The sequence below is a fragment of the Carcharhinus amblyrhynchos genome, chromosome 21 (genome assembly GCF_965287045.1).
Source record: "Carcharhinus amblyrhynchos chromosome 21, sCarAmb.v2.hapA, whole genome shotgun sequence".
NCBI lineage: Eukaryota > Metazoa > Chordata > Chondrichthyes > Carcharhiniformes > Carcharhinidae > Carcharhinus > Carcharhinus amblyrhynchos.
In genome coordinates, this window is record NC_137344.1 from 40,652,674 (window position 1) to 40,669,809 (window position 17,136).

At 41.7% G+C, this 17,136-nt stretch overlaps 1 protein-coding gene across 3 annotated transcripts in view; it reads left to right on the forward strand.

The window, feature by feature from the left end:
* myocd (myocardin) overlaps window positions 1-17,136 on the forward strand; it is a 620,755-nt gene that overhangs the window by 370,161 nt on the left and 233,458 nt on the right. For all 3 annotated transcript variants that reach the window (XM_080209049.1, XM_080209048.1, XM_080209050.1), the window contains one exon: window positions 2,545-2,790. In XM_080209049.1, coding sequence (XP_080065175.1) covers window positions 2,730-2,790 — 61 coding nt within the window. In that variant the 5' untranslated portion in view covers window positions 2,545-2,729. The remainder of the gene's footprint in view (window positions 1-2,544; window positions 2,791-17,136) is intronic.

Here is a 17,136-nt window from a genome sequence, read left to right on the forward strand (position 1 = left end):
TAGTATTACAGTCAGAACCAGGATGTAGAGAAAGAGCAACTTACTATGAGGGAGATCCATTCAAAAGTCTACCAGCAAAGAAGCTGTTCTTGAGTCGGTTGGTACACGACCTCAGATTTTTGTATCTTTTTTCCGATGGAAGAAGGTGGAAGAGAGAATGCCCGGAGTGCGTGGGATCCTTGATTAAGCTGGCTGCTTTTCCAAGGCAGCAGGAAATGTAGATAGAGTCAATGGATGGGAGGTTGGTTTGCGTGATGGACTGGGCTTTCTTCACGATCCTTCGTAGTTTCTTGGGGTCTTGGACAGAGCAGGAACCATACCAAGTTGTTGTACAACGAGAAAGGAAGCTTTCTATGGCACATCTGTAAAGGTTGGTGAGAGTTGTAGCAGAGGTGCTGAATTTCCTTAGTCTCCTGAGAAAGTAGAGGCATTGGTGGGCTTTCTTAACTATACTGTTGGCATGGGGGACCGGGACAGGTTGTTAGTGAACTGGACACCTAGAAACTTGAAGCTCTCAACCATTTCCACTTCATCCCCATTGATGTAGACCGGGATATGTCCTCCACTACACTTGACTATCTCCTTTATTTTACTGACATTGAGGAAGAGATTATTATTGTTGTTGCACCAGTTCACCAGATTCTCTATCTCTTCCCTGTACTTTGTCTCAGCACTCTCATCAGCAGAGTTGAAAATCAAGTTGGAGGGGAATTTGGCCATGCAGTCTTAGGTATATAAGAAGTGTAGTAAGGGGCTAAGGACACAGCAGGGCACCAGTATTGAGAATAATCATGGGGACATATAGGGCCTGACTGGGATTGTTGTCAGGGCAAACTCAATGGACTGAATGGCCTCCTTCTGCACTGTAATGATTCTATGATTTCATCATACCCTAATGAGCTAAGTCAAGCCAGTAAATGTTGACTCTTTGGTAGAATAGAAGCTTCTAATGTTTTTGTTCTGATTGGCACATCCCTGGGAAACCTATTGTCCACAGAACACTACACCCATAATAGCACGTCTTTCAAGAAAAGAAGGGTGAATTGAAAGAAGTGCTTGCGTGTTTAATGTTGCCGTTCCATCTACAGTTTATCACTAGTTAACAGAATTCACGTAAACTGACACGTATAACTTGCAATTCACTTTGTAAAACTCTGCAGACACATGCTTCAACGGAACGGTGTTGGGCAGGAGGTAAGCAGAGAGATCTGGTGAGGTAACGGTTAAAACAAAACATTGCAATAAATTAATCAGTGCGAAACAATAGATAAGATCAGTGGGAAGAGAAACGTGAATGATATGTTTTCTGTACTGAGGCTGGAGCCCTAGAAAGCGCGCAGAAATGGAGAATGCAGTGTTGTTAATATTTATGGTTAGCTGGAGACTGCACAAGACCTGCTCTTGGAACAGTCTGTAAATTAATATTTTGGCAACAAACCTTGAAGCCAGGCACGTTCCTCTCCTCTTAAATGCGTTCAGGCATTTCAAATCAAATGCAATCAAGCTATGTGGAAATTGTAAATTGACTCTGCGCTCAGTAACTAAGCCGACAAAGTCAGCGGGCTTGAAGTTGAAATTTGGGCTTTAATTTAGTTCTGAGCAGCGGAGAAACTGCGCAGCACAGTCCTCTGAGCAGCAAGCAGAAAGACAGGGCTGTAAAATATTAATTTGTGATTGTTTTCTTTGATTAATTTGTGACTATTGGAATAGTGTCAGCTGTGAAGAACATGCTTCCTTTTTTACTACTGTGCTTCAGCAAAAATAACTCTCGGTAACAATACGTTCACCGGTGAAGGGAGTAAACAATTCCAGGGGATGCTCATTTGCTGTGAATTGCAAATGTTACATCACCTTAGGCATCGCAGAATGCACCATGACTTTTGTCTCAGAGGTGCACAAAGCCTGAAACTGATAGCATTCTGAGAAATGTGACATTTTGTAAACTTAACATCAACATGTTATTTTGACCCTCTTTAAGCACTTAGTCCCGAGATTTAAAAGCTGAAAATAAACACTAAGATATCTAAAAGCCCACCACATTGACAGAATTGTGGGCAGGCAGAATTATCATCCACCTGCACAGCTTCACCCAGCACCAAACCCCAACCTAGGGGTTATGGGGTTGCAAAGTGTACTTTATGTACCTTCCGAGACGGAGATACTTGTTTATAAGGTGACTGGGATTTCCAATGAATTTTAACCTGCAGCAAAGCAAACAGAGTCGATATGCAGTCTCACCTCCTGCAAGCCTCTATTCTATCAGTTGTCTATCTGTCAATCTGGCAGTCTGACTTTCCATTGTCTAACTGACATTTGGAACACTGTTTTACATAATCAGGCCACATTTCTGTCCACTCATTCCACACTGTGGGGTAAGAATCTGTTTCTGAGATGGGGGAGCAGTGAGGGGAACACAAAATGCTGTCATATCAATCAAACCGGGCAAAAGTGTTTACTACTTACGAGGAAGAGGCGGTGTACTTTCCACCAGGAAATGGTAAACTGCACAATAACTTTTTTTTTCCTCTGCATTTTACTTTGCAGGTCGGCTTAATTTTAATGAATTTTGTTGAACGGAATAATTCAAAGTGGAGCAACCAAAAGAACCGAACCCCACTCCTGGCAAGTTGAATGGAGTGACCAGAGATGAGGGTGTGGACCAGAATGCTGATCCAGGTCATCAAAACACTGACATCTGCAACCCCAGGGGTGACTGTGTGACCACCGAGATGAAAGACCTATCTCTGCAGACAGATCAACCACTGCCACCTCTCACTGAACGGAAGAATGGTAGGACGTGCTTTCTGTTGTATAGAGAATGACGTAGCAGTTGTTAGCCAATGAGCGAATAAGCTGCACTTAATTTTTCAATTCAACGTAGACTGCAATAGTATTTAATAATCCAAGTAACAATAGTGTACACCAAGTAATTACCTCAACCTGAAGTTTCTGTGAAATGGAAGGTTCCTATGCTCCAGAACATCCACCACACACCCAACAGAGCTCGTGAAGCATCATTTTCAGGAGCACCAACCCTGAGAAACTGGAACCCCCTTCAGTTTCAGGATCAGTTTGGGTTAAACCAGCAGTGCTCTGTGTTCACCCTGACACAGTCCTTTTTCATTACTGAAATTAGAAATTGTCAGTTCTTTTTTGAGACAACTGTGCTAAGTTACAAACCGTTAGTTCCCCTGTCAGAGTAAATATCTGATGTACTATGTTTGCTACTAATTGGACCTATCTTACCGAGTTGATTAGGAAATCTTGTGGATCGCGACTTTTTCCTTTCTTTTAATTAGTGTAAATGTCTTCCTCAAGGCTTAGTGCTCGATGCTTGAGACCCTTCGTGTATGATTAGGTTATCTCCAACCTGCTGTTTTACCATTGACGTTTGACAGATGTTATGAACCTAGTGGATATAAAGGATGTTATGGAGTGTTGCAGATTAAACTCTGGCCTGTACCCCTTTATCTCCAGAGACTCCAGTTTGTGTGTTGATAATGTTACCCTTTTGCAGTACCTGTTAAAAGTTCTGACAAAGTGCTCAGTGCATTAGTGAACCAGAGTTTGGCAATTCTGTGATAAGACCGCTGGAGACGGAGGAGATCAGGAATGAAGTGGATTTGAAGTATAATCACTGCTGAATTGCAAGGACATGTGACGACCAATTTATAGACAGCACGGTTCCACAAACAGCAATGAGATAAATGATCATGTAATCTGTGTTGGCGGTGTTCTTTAAAGATAACTGCAGAAATCGGGAGGATTCCCCTGCTTGATAGCATCATTCTGTCCAACTGAGAGGTCATGTGGCTTAGATTAATCCCTCATCCAGAAAGCAACACCTCTGGCAGTACAACTTAGAAGCACCAGCCTTGATTATGTGCACTCATACCTGGAGTAGAACCTGGACTCACTACCTCCCGACTCCGAGGTGGGAATGCTACCTCCGAGCCAAAGCTGACGCCTAATCATGTTGGCGCCTAATCCTCAAATGAGGAGTTGTTGATCTCCAGAAGGCCACGGAGTGAAGAGACCTCGGCACGTCTCTCATCCCCATCCAGAAATATAGGGGCACTCAACTCGCATCACTTCCTCATACCTACAAGAAGCCAAGTCTTAACACTTGCAATTTGGATAGGAGAAAAGTAATCAGTCTGAACGAGGGTGAATCGAAAGTAAAATTTTGGTCACAAGAGATTGAGAAATTATTCGTAGTGCGTGTGAAAGCCGTGCTTTTAGCCTACACCGCCTGATGCTCTTTTCACAGCCTATTTGAATTTAGCCTCCTTTGAAGTCAAAAGTGTCTATAAAGTTTTGATAGACTGACATCTGGTTTTCTTAAGGACCTCAGGTTTCCTAAGTGGTGAATAAGACTAGTCAGAGGTATAGGAGTGGTTTTACTTTTACACTGAACTTGGCTGCCTCAATCTGGACAGGAAGGAAAATTACAATGCCTCACCTGGCGAAGGGCTCACTGCAAACATTTTGAAGGTTTTAACTGCAGCTAGAAGACTTGCAAGGGAAGTTATTGTTGCAACTACTCAGGCTTTATCTAATCAGAATGGTTTAATTACTTAGGTTTTTCCTGCTAATGTGTGTTGCTAGCATTAACTGTTGGTTAACTTGTAACTTCATTTTAAGCACATCTCAATATTAAACTCATGATTATATTTCAGTACATCCTTGAATGAATCAAGAATGCGTTTGCTGGAAATTTGATTTAGTTTGCTTTAAAAAGTTTGTTTTCTTTATAAATCCAATATGTACAAGAATAGAGATGATTAATGGTACAGGAAGACTCTAATATCATCACAACTCTGGATGTAAATTTTAAGAACTTTAATCATCCAGCTGTCATGCTAACGGTGAATAGAACAATTCAACAAAATAAGTTTAGTCCATGCTGTTATATGTGAATATTTTTGCTCAAAAGCATTAAACACCTGCGCTGATGTTAGAAATGAGTGCAAACTGGCGCTTGAATTCAGACAAGACGGCAGAGTGTCAGAGCAGCAGTCAGGACACAGACCTTTAGAACTGTGATTCCCAATCGGATCAACTTCCCAGCCACACACTGAAGGAAAGAAGTCAAAAAAAAATCTGTCGCCCTTCCTGACTTTTGTGTGTGTATCCAGTGTCTTTTTGAAGAACCATCAACAGTTCTCCAGCTGTGTGTGTGTGTGTGTGTGTGTGTGTGTGTGTGTGTGTGTATAGAGAGAGAGAGTAAAGCAGTAGGAAGAAAAGAGAGAAGAAAAAGAGTATTGAGAAAAGACTGGAGTCTAAGTTTCTCTGCCTCACTGACCTCAAAGCAATGTACAATTTTTATTGTGTCACAGAAATTCAGTTACAGGACAGTGACTTGTGGAATTCTCCACCGTTCACATCCGCCGCACTTCCAGAGAGGACAGAAAATTTGGTGACCAGCCAAATCTCCATTCACTGCAGCAAGACGGGAGAATCCCCCTGGCATGAATGGCCAGAGAATTCCCATCCAATACTTCCAAAAACATTCATGAAGTGTTTTACATATTTCCCTGAATTCTCAATTTCTTCACTGCTTTCATTCTTGAGTATCCTGTCTTGCTTCCTAACTTCCCATGTTGTTTAGTAGTCTTGCTGAATTTCTAGGTGTTCGATTCCTGATTTTAGTACATGTTCAGGCCTCTAGTCTGTCTGTTCCCTCCACTTTCAAATTCTAAAATTTAGACTTCCAAAACCAGTTCCTGATTTAACCATAAAAGCTTCAAACACTGAAGAAGACCAGTCAGCCATCCAAAACTTAATCCCACTGCCCTGCTCTATCCATATCGCTACCACTAATCCATTTGCTTATCTGCTTTTCCCTAAAAAGATATATTGGTCTTCTCATCAGCTAGTCCCCATTCCAAAGCATTCCAGCCACTCTCCATGTAACAAAATTCCATCTGATCTCTCTCTTCACTTTCTCGGTGATGAATTTAAATTGATGAGTCTCTAATCCCTAACTGTCCGATCAGAGAAAATATTTACTCTATTTCTATTCACCTTCTCAAAACACCTTCAGGATTTTGAATACATCTAAATCTTCGCCCATTGTATCATTCAACTTGAGTTTTACCTCAACAAATAAATCTAATGGGATTACATTGAATTTGGAATAACTAGTTCTGGGATAGCTCAAAATTATCTTTTGGAAAGTGTATGTGTAGGTGCGGGGGGTGGGGGACAAGCATTTAAAATGCAATTAATTTGCAAAATGGAGCTGAAAACCCTAATCTTTCTTTATTTCATACTTCGCCATCCAAATGATAAAGTTACTCGTCATCATTTACGGTGTTGTTGAATGAGTCCATATATTTCAAGTTTTGCAGAATTATGGATGATGGCACTGAACTCTTTTTGGCACTCCGAATGGAAATGTGTAAGAAAAGCTAACAAAAAGAACCGTAATGCTCAAGATTAGAATATAAATACCCATGTGAAACATTAAAGACATGGGTTGTGAAACCACTTGTTGGTATGAAAGGCTGAGTGGCAGTCGATAACAAAAGGTGCTGAAGGCTTTGCGCTCCAGAAACAAAATGATATTCAAAAATTTGAAATGCAAACCACTCAACGTTCGTGCAGACTGAAGAATTCATCACTTGACGGTTAGTATTTCACTCCACTAGCTAATCGTATGTGTTTAAATGCCACTTAAATCTGAGAGCAATAGTCGAAGGAATTCCAGATATTTCACGTTAGATTTATTTTTAGAATATCTAGATTTACTTGTTGTGGAGATTCATTTTGGTTAAAGTAATGGTACAAGTGAAATTTTCCATGACAAGTGATAGATACGCAAAGAAGTTAAAGGTCACTTTTTGAAGCTTAATTTCTGCAGTACTGTAAAGGCTTTTATGTATGAGCGTATGATATTTTTAATTGGAAACTGGGCTGGTTAACATGTTTTATAACATTTGCACACATTGTAAGAACTTATTTTGCACATTGCAGAAGTTATGTTTACAGAGAGTGGGTTGTGTCAAACTATGTTGATTCAGACATGAATTCAAGCACCACTCCCTGAGCCAGAGTCAAACCAGTCTTGGTTAAAAAACTGCAAAATGCGATAGAGTCAGGCGCCCCAACCTTGGAAGCAAAACATAGGCAGCCACTGGAGCAGGCTGAATGCCAAGGCGGGCTGGTTGGGAAGCTTCAATTCTCTGGGACTTCATCCCAGAAGTTTTAGAAGTTTTTATGCCCTCATCCCTTCCAACCCCACACACCCCGTTGGCCACTCATATCCTACATTCCACTGCCATACCTACTCACCCATAACTGCAATGGAGAAATTGCAGGTGCCTCAAAGGAATGGAAAAATTAGACTTCTAACAATCTAACACAGCTCTCACCCCTGCACTCTCGATCATGGACAAAGAAGCATCCATTCACAATATCCATTTAATTCTCCTCAATGGTTAGTCTCTCATTAATAACAAGCAAACTTCTATTCAAATCGAATATAGACAATCCTTTAATAGCCTCTTTTAAGATGTCAATCAAATTCTGAACTTAGAACCCCTGCGGAGGTAATTGAATTTTCTGAAACTTAGCCAAGCCTTCACGATAGCCCTTGGGGGAAGGTGAACAAGAAGTTCGATTGAAACTGCACAACCAGATGCTATTTTTTTCTGTCATTTAAAGCAGTCCAGTATAGGTGTTTTGTTTAACTGTCACTAACTGCGACAGCTATTTTTAAATAAGTTTTATAGAGCCTCAGTCATGCACCAATGAGGTTCAATGGGTGAAGGGGAAGTAATTGGAAAAATATCATTGTTACTGTTTCAATCTCACAGTGAGCGTGCTTTCCTGACCAGTTCATTTCACTACTTCAGTTTCAGTGGCGCTTAATTTATTGACTCAGTGTAAAGTGTCACATTCAATCAGCTCAAAATTAAGAAAATAGTAAGCTGATCAAAGCCAATAGATTTAACTTTAACTCCTGCAGAAGAGCACAGCAATGGGACCCAGCACGTTTTAATCACTGGGATTCAGTTCCCTGCTGCAGGACAATCTGCTTGGCCATTTCCGACAGAGGGGGGCACCTGGCCAACAGAGATGGATTAAATTCAGGAGGCCCACTGTGCAGAGGCTGCCTGCCAGCCCCAGCAGAAGGCTGCTTGCAGCAAGGTGGGTCTCGAAAAGAGACATTGCAAAGGTCTCACACTTTCTGGTCGGTGGATTTAATGCCCTACCCCATGGCACGTTTGCTCACGTGAAGGGAATTTAATTTGATGGGAATTGGGCTTCTTCCTACCTGCAGCAAGATGAAGTCCAAGGTGGGAACCCCTTCGGGGCCCTTTGGAACCCGTCGCAAATTAAAGCCCTTCTGTGGACAGTTAATAAGAGCCTCATCCTGCCGCCACTGGTTGTATACCAGTGGCAGGTGGCCCTGTCATCATGCAGGCAGCATCAATAGCAAACATTGGCTGACTGCTTTTAGGCTTCTTGGGGGATAAAGGGAGATTGGGGGGATGGTCATAGGGGGTGGTATTCTCTCATTGTCAGAAACTTGGTGCCTAATCAAGGGACCTGTATTTGGGAATTGGGGGCCTGCTAAGACTCAAATTTTGCATTTTCTGCCAACCCTCTCCCAAGCCAGAGGCCCCTCCCTGCGACTCCCATCCTGCCCTTACTCAACTGCTGGCCTGGGATCTATCCTTGCCCTCTTCAGTGCAATACCATCAGCAACCTACAACTCCTTGGCACTGATGAGCCCTGAGAGCTGCCAGCCTTTGATTGCATACCCGGTATCGATGCACCGGCTATGACTACAAGCTACTTCTGGCCGGCCACATCACCTACATGCCTGAATCAAGATTCCCCAACATGAGCTTTCTGCTCCGAACTTTGTCATAGTAAAAGGTCACCAAGAGGGCAGAGAAAATGTTTCAGAGATGTCCTCAAAACACCCCTGAAAAAATGCAACCTTTCCACCGATTTGTGGGATCCTCTTACTCAAGACCACCCAAACTGGAGAAGAAGCTGCTGGCCATTTTGAATGCCTCCAACAGGCCCAGGGGGAGACCAAGCGCAAACAACAGAAGGAGCGTACCAAATTCCAAACACCCAATCAACACACCTCATCAAACGCTTCAGGTCCCACCTGTGGCAGAGTGAGCAGATCCTGCATTGGACATTTTAGTCACCTCAGGACCCACAACCTCAAAGTGGAAGAAAGTTATCCTTGGGTCCTGAGAAATTGCTGAGGACAGAAGAGAGAAATAGCTCTCAGCAAGCTGGACTTCCACCCTGTGGTATTTTATCCCCCGGGAAGGTCCCCCATTGGCCAGTTAAGTGCCTGAATGGTATTTAATTCAGGAGGCCTTCCCTCCAGGATGTAAGGCAGGGCTTTTATTGACTCTACAGCAGGCAGGTAAAACCCCCATCACCTTCATTAAATATCACCCAGTGTTGCAGAGACCTTGTGTTGGGTCCTGAGAGAGAAACCCTGCCCCCTAAGAGAAGTTTTTTTCACGTAAAATTTCTTAGAGGGCCACAAATTCAACCTTTGATACACAAAAAGAGTTAGAAAGACACTTAATACATTATGCTCAACACCTTCACTGCAGATTAAACTATTTTCTCTTTCACACAATACTTATTCTTAGCAGAATTACACAGTATTTCAAACAGAATTGGTTCCTTTAAGCAGCCTGTAATTTTTGTTAATTTATTAATTCATGGTATTTGTTGCCCATCCTTAATTGCCCTTAGAAAGGTGATGCTGAGTCGCTGCCTTCAACTGCTGCAGTCCATGTGTTGTAGCTACAGCCATAGTGCTGTTAGGGTGGGAGTTCTAGGACTTCGATCCAGTGACAGAGAAGGAATGGTGATACATTTCCAAATCAGGGCAGTGAGTGACTTAGAGGGGAACCTGCAAGTGGTGGTACCTCCACACATCTGCTGTCCTTGTCCTTCTAGGTGGCAACATTTTTACATTTCATCTGTACAAAATCCAAGTGCAGCTGAAAGACTTAATAATGCAGATTATTAAAATTGGGCTACATAAGTTATGATTACTAAAACTCAGAGTACACTTCTGCATTATTTGGCAATAAGCAGACAGCTGTGAGCATAATGGCAATAAAGTGGGTCAGTGAAGCATGAAAGAGTAACGTTAAAGAGTTAAGAATGCCACAAATTGCCAGCATTTCTGGAAGGTGATTTAAAGAAAATTCCTGCCTGAATTTCTGGTAGCTAAAGTTAAGAGATTACATACATCTGGTTGTGATTGCAGATTATTTCTGAAACGAGATGGAGCTGTTTATACAACTGTTCCTAGGTTACTGAATGTTTCTGTTAGTGAGGTTAATTTATATAAATTTAGACAACACTACACAAGACCACAATGGTTGAGGCAGAAAAATGTGACTTTACATTTAATACATGAGTGTGAATAGGCAATGAGAACAACTTGAAGCCACCGGGGTTTATTGCTTCCCAAGCTGGGAATCGAACCCGGGTCCCCTGTCAGGCAGCAGTGCTAATCACTGTGCCACCATGCCACCCCATTTGATGAAAAGGCCTTTTTTTAAAATTTCTTTTCCTTATATTCTCCAACTTACTCTGTTAGCATTGCATAATAAAACAGTTTTAGAAGTAGAATGGCTTAAAAAGTTGTTCAATGATTTATCATGAATTTTATGTAAAGGTTTGTCTAAATTGAGTATTTATTGGATTTATATGCAAGTATAATCTCTCTTGCAGCATGGAATCATATTTGTTTATCTTTCAGCTTAAGTGTCAAAATTAATTTTGCAAGCATCCAAAACCTGAAAGCTCCATTATGTACTTCGGGCATTGTCAGAATAATAAACATTTTAATAACTGCCCAAGAAATATTTGTCCTTTTAACCTACATATAATTGAATTTCTGGTGTTGCACCATCTTTCTTGACTGAACCATCGCAAGGTACATGATGAGAGTAAAATGAACTGCGTTATCTTTAGTTCTGGATGTTACTTTCCTTTCCTGTAACTCTGTGTGACATTGTGAAGCCACAATGTGTGAGCATTGTCATGAGGCCTGTGTAGTCACAGACTGATTCCTTCATTGAAGTAAACACTCTGAAGCTTTATGGGTGGATCTGCTGAATAGAGACCTCTGTGAAGAAGAAAACTTTGATTTTTTTTTCTCTTAATTTATACTTTTTTGTTCACTCATAGGACATGGGCATTAATGTCTGATCACCATTTATTGCCCTCCCCTATTGCCCTTGAGTGACTTGTTAGGCCATTTCAAAGAGCAATTGAAAGCCAACCACATACAGGCCAAGGAAAGATAGCACATTTTCTTCACTGAAGGACATTAGTGAACCAGATGGGCTTTTCTGACAATGGGCAATGGTGTGATGGTCATCGCTAGATTCTTAATTCCAGATATTTTTTATTGAGTTCAAATTCCACCGTCTACCATGATGGGATTTGAACCCAGGTCCCCAGAACTTTAGCTGAGTTTCTGAAATGTAAAAATGCAACCGTTTCTAAAGGCAGCATGTTCCAGTTCCAGCTGCCCCATGATGGGAAATTCCTGCCTGAGGTCAGCGGACCTTTTGTTTGTTCATCAAATTATCCACCGACCCACAATGATTCCATGACGGGTGGAACTGGAAGCTTTAAGCCCCAGAGTTCGTACGTAAAAGGATCTAGGGTAAGTAAAGTGAATGTTGGTCCTTTGGACAGTGAGAATGGGACTTAACAGTGGATAATAAGGAAATGGTGGATGAAATGAACAAATATTTTGTCTTTACAATAAAGGATACAAAGTACATTGCAGTAATAGCTGTAAATCAGGAGGTGGAAGGGAGAGAGGAACATGTTAAAATTGCAATCAGTAGGGAAGTAATACTGAACAAACTGATAGAGCTGCGGGCTAACAAGTCCCCGGATCACGGTGGACTTCATCCTAGGGTCTTAAAAGAGGTGACTCCTAAGGTGGTTGATGCATTGATGTTATTTTTCCAAAATTCTTTAGATTCTAGAATGAAAAGGAGCAAATCAAACCCCTCTATTCAAGAAGGTAGTCAGAGAACAGGAAGTTATAGGTCAGTTAGCTGTGATGTCTGTCATAGGGAAGGTGTTAGAATCAGTTATTAAAGAGGTTATAGCTGGGTGCTTAAAGAAACAGAAAGTAATCGGGAAGGTTCAGCGTGGTTTTGTGAAAGAGAAATCACGTTTAACCAATTAGTTCTTTGAAGGAGCAACATGTATTGTGGATGAAGGGGAGCCTGTAGACATACTGACCTTGGATTTTCAGGATGTATTTGACAAGATGCCACATCAAAGATTATTGCGGAAAATGAAGCTCATGGTGTATAGGATAATATATTAGCATGTATAGAAGATTGGGTGGTTGACAGAAAAGAGACTATGCATAAATGGGTCATTGTTTGATTGGCAGAATGTGATGAGTGGAGTCCTGCAGGGGCCTATGTTGGATATTTTATAATTTACATCAATGACATTGATGCGGGCAATGAAGGCATGGTAGCTAAATTTTCAGGTGACACAAAGATAGGTAGAAATAAGGATGCTATGCTTCCGTTATACAGAGCATTACTGAGACCACAGACAAATACTGTGTGCAGTTTTGGTCTCCTTACTTAAGGAAAGATGTAAATACATTGGGGGTAGTTCAGAGGAAGTATACTGGAATGAGCAATTGATACCTGGAATGAGCAATTTGCCTTAGGAGGATGATCTAATTGAATGTCAGAGGAGGCTCAAAGGATTCCACTGCCTGCTCCTGCTCCTAATTCCAATGTTCCTAGGATAGGTTGAACAAGTTGGGCTTGTTTCCACTGGAGTTTCAAAGACCGAGGAGTCACTTGATTGAAACATACAAGATCCTGAATAGTCCTGACAAGGTGAATGTGGAAAGGATGTCCTATGAAGGCAAAGGGTGGAGGGAGGGAAATGGTGGTGTTGGGTCTGGGAAGTAGCTTTATGAATAAGCATTTTAAAAATTTGATAATTGTCTCCTTCACACAGGTATTGAGGGGTGTGTTTGACAAGTAATCCCCCATAAATGTCCTTGTAGTGTCTGGCTGCTGGAAAATGATTTGTGGGTCATTAGACTAAATCATTGTAAGCATAACCAATTTGGACATTGTAAGTTGTCTATTTTATTCGATTTCTATTATCTACATCCTCACACAATCATCTTTAAACATGACTGAAACTGTGTCAAATAAGTGGAACACATATTGGAAAATATGCTTTAAATTACCTTCATAATTCCCGAAAACTTAGCAGCATTTCGTGAGATATATTTGGTGAACTACCTCTTGGATTTATTCCATTTTGGCTGGTGACCTTGCCGCATTTTGAAATGATCATTTTTCCAACCATGCAAATAAATTTGAAGCACATGCTAAAAAATCACCCTCAGCACTCTGAAAGAAGGGATGCAGTCACAGTGACGGTGTTGGCCTCCATCGTAAACATCCCGCTATTTATTTATTTCAGTAATCAGTGTCACCAGGGTAAAAATAGGATGAGTTCGGCACTAGTGCAGTTAGATAGATGGAAGTCTCACCATGTCACACTTGCAGTGGGAACTGCAACCTTGGAGAAAATCTGGGCATGTAACTTAGCACATTTTGTTCAAATATTAGAATTTTAAAAAAGCTATAAACACAAACCTATGAATTATCATCAGCAATAAGACCAAATTAACACTGAATGAATTTGGATGAATTCCCTTATCCAAAGTTTTAATACAGACATTACTTAATCATCTTAAATCAGATAAAGGAATGCGTAAGAGATTTGTCTGCTGGTAGTAATTTTCAAGGCTTTACAGTTTTTCTGACATGCCCCATCTCTATTAACCGGGAATCCAGAAAGCTGTTCGTGAATTACGATGGTTAAAGGCTGCACAAACAACATCTAATATCTCCGTTCAGTGCGTAGTTTTTGTCCAGTGAAAATAGCTATGAAGCACGATCCTAATTTCTGAGTCAAAGAATGCTGGAGGCAGCACAGCTGATGATTTGGGTGAATGAGACCCATCACAAAGACAGTTAATCACAGGAGAAAACCACAGCTACAAATGTTACTGTAAGGAACCAGAAACCAGTCTGCTGACAACTCCCAATCACACTCCTGAGAGTGGAAATGGCCCTTTTTAGAGGCTTGTTTATTTGTAGAAGTCTGAGCTGATTTCCTGTAGTTAATCGCAAAAACTGGCCATCACTTTGACTGTCCCCTTTCATTCTTGTATTGGTGTTTCTCCATTATCCATGCTTGTTCCAGTTGATTTGAAGCTATGTCGCTCTCTAAATATCAAAGCTCATGAATAAAATAGTATATTTGTTTAAAAAGCATTCGAATTTAAAATGTTCTTTTGAGAGCATTTTCATTTGATTATAATTTTCTTTGTTTCCCTTAATAATTCATGAAAAAAAAATAACATCGTGCCTCAACTAAAAATGAGTGCAGATAATAGTTTATTTATTCGTCTCACAAGTAGGCTTAGGTTAACACTGCAGTGAAGATACTGTGAAAATCCTCTAGTCACTAAACTCTGGCACCTGTTCGGGTACACTGAGGGAGAATTTAGCAAGGCTGTTGCACAGAAGCAGCACGTCCTTCAGACTGTGGGAGGAAACCGGAGCACCCGGAGGAAACCCACGCAGGCGCGGGGAGGATATACAGACTCCACACAGATAATGGCCCAAGACAGGAATCAAACCAGTGCCCCTGGCACTGAGGCAGCATTGCTAACCACTGTGCCACCGTGCCACCCATATCTACATTCTAAGACCGTAAGTATCATTACTTCTCCAATGAAGCACTCTTACCTTACACAGTCGTTGTAAAGGGCTCCAAGATCATTCATAGCTGAGACTCAAACTAAGATTCCAAGATCTTTTTGGGGCCACAGGATGTGATCCTGCTGTAGGAGTTGAGACACTGGGGTATAAAACTTGTGTGTCAGAGTTACACAGTGGGCCTGAAAGTAGTGGGTATGCTGGGTAGGGTGGGATGTAGGGTGGATGACCTTCCTTGGCAGACAATGGAACACAAGACTGCCTTCAGGTACAACCAGATAACTGGACCATCAGCAACTCAACAGTCTCAGCTGCTCCAGCAGGAGCATTAGCCACTGCTGGAACTGCACCTGGAAGAGGGCACCTTCACACCTAGGAATATAGAGTCAGCGCTGGGGTCTCTCAAGCAGGCCACCAGGAGGAGTGGGTATTAGTGAGAGCAGGTGACGCCCTTGCCAAGGGGCATTCTTTCATGAGCTGAAGAATGCCCAAATGAGACATATCCCCCTGGGATTCTGCTGGTGTTCACCTAGAGGTCGCCTAATGTGGCAGAGCACTTCTCCACCCTCCCCCTCCCCCAGCTCCCCCCAATAAATGGCACAGTAGGAAGACACCCTTAATTGGCCTCAGGATAGGACATCTGCTGGCCTTCCCACTACTGACAAGATGGAAGTGGAGGTGCCATCAACAGTGTCTCTGGGATTGATGGACAGCTTGCCGAAGCATTAGATAGAGATCGGATTCACGAGCAGGGCGGTTGTAAGAACTGATTCCCAGCTGCAGTTCCACAACAGACTGATGCTTTTGTGAATAGGGACCTCTGCGGTAATCAGAAGAACAGGGAGGCACATAAAACAATGATTCCAGCTTTGACTGCCTATACAGGGGAAAGGTGGAACATTCTTTGTTACACCCCAACCCAGTTCTGTTCCTTCACATTGTTTATCAATGATTGTATTGGTGCCGTCTCTTGCTCGCAACCCAAACTGAAAAATTCAAGCAGCTTTGCTTCCCGTTTCCATCCCTCCCTCACCTTCACATGATTCCTTTGTTTCTTGACATTTTTATCACTGTTCCAGGGGATAGGGCCGGCAGACTATTGTGGACAAATGCCATTTCTCTAGAGATAGTGGAGAACAACAGTCTTACTAAAATTTTTCATGTCGACAATTTTTATTAAATTCAACTTTTGATTGCTGTTTCTGATCTGATGAAGCAGCCAACACAACATTGTTCTGCTGATTCTTAGAGCCTGTGCTACTGAGCATGAAGCATAGAACCAGGAGATGGCACCAGTACCATGCTATGTCCTATCAGCACTCACATGTTGTGTTGAGCTCAAGTGGACATGCTGCTCTTGTCAAAAATTGAACGATTTGCGTTCCCCATCCAGGTCTCTCAAGTAGCTGCCAGGATGTGTGTTTTAAAAGCTGGTCAGACTTCTTGGAAGGGGTCCAAAATACTTAATGCTCAAACCACATCTTCCTTCACCTCGCTATGAGTTCTCCTCATGCTTGGTGGTGGTTTTTGGAATGTTGGTTGTGCTCTGGGAAAGACATGCATCACAGATTGGCAGATGAATCAAACTCCATATGCCAGTACTATTTAGACTTTATTAAATCTAAGTAACTTATTATAAATACACTGATAACTCCAAACTTCCAACATAATCATGCTTTGTGATTGTAAAACTAAGGTAATGTAAGAAGTTCATGAAAACTGTATGACAAATAGGTTTTACCACAGTTGTTTCCAGACAGTCCAAAGAAATTGCAAAATAACATCAATTACTGCATGTAACACTTAGTATGTGGTGAATGAAGATTTTTTACTAAAAATCTGACACCATTCACTTCTCCAACCTAATTGAGAAATTGAATATTTCAGAAACATTGAGCTAAAACAAATTTGGTTAAAGTATCATTACAATATTTAAATTACAATCGCTGAATCTCCCACTATCAACATCCTGGGGGTTCTCAGTAACAAGAACAACTGGACTTGCTATACACATGCTGTGGCTACAAGAGCAGGTCAGAGGCTAGGAATCCTGCTGCAAGTACTCACCTCCTAACTCCCCAAAGCCTGTCCACCAACTAATAAGGCACAAGTTAGGAGCACGATGTAATACTCCTCACTTGCCCGGAGCTCAAAAAAACCATCAAGAAGCTCAACACCATCCAGGACAAAGCAGCCCACTTGATTGGCACCCCGTCCACAAATCTTCACTCCCTCCACCACCAACTCACGTTAGCAGCAGGGTGCATCATCTACAAGATTCAGTGCAGGAACTCACCAAGGCTCCTTAAACAACATCTTCCAAATCCACGACCAC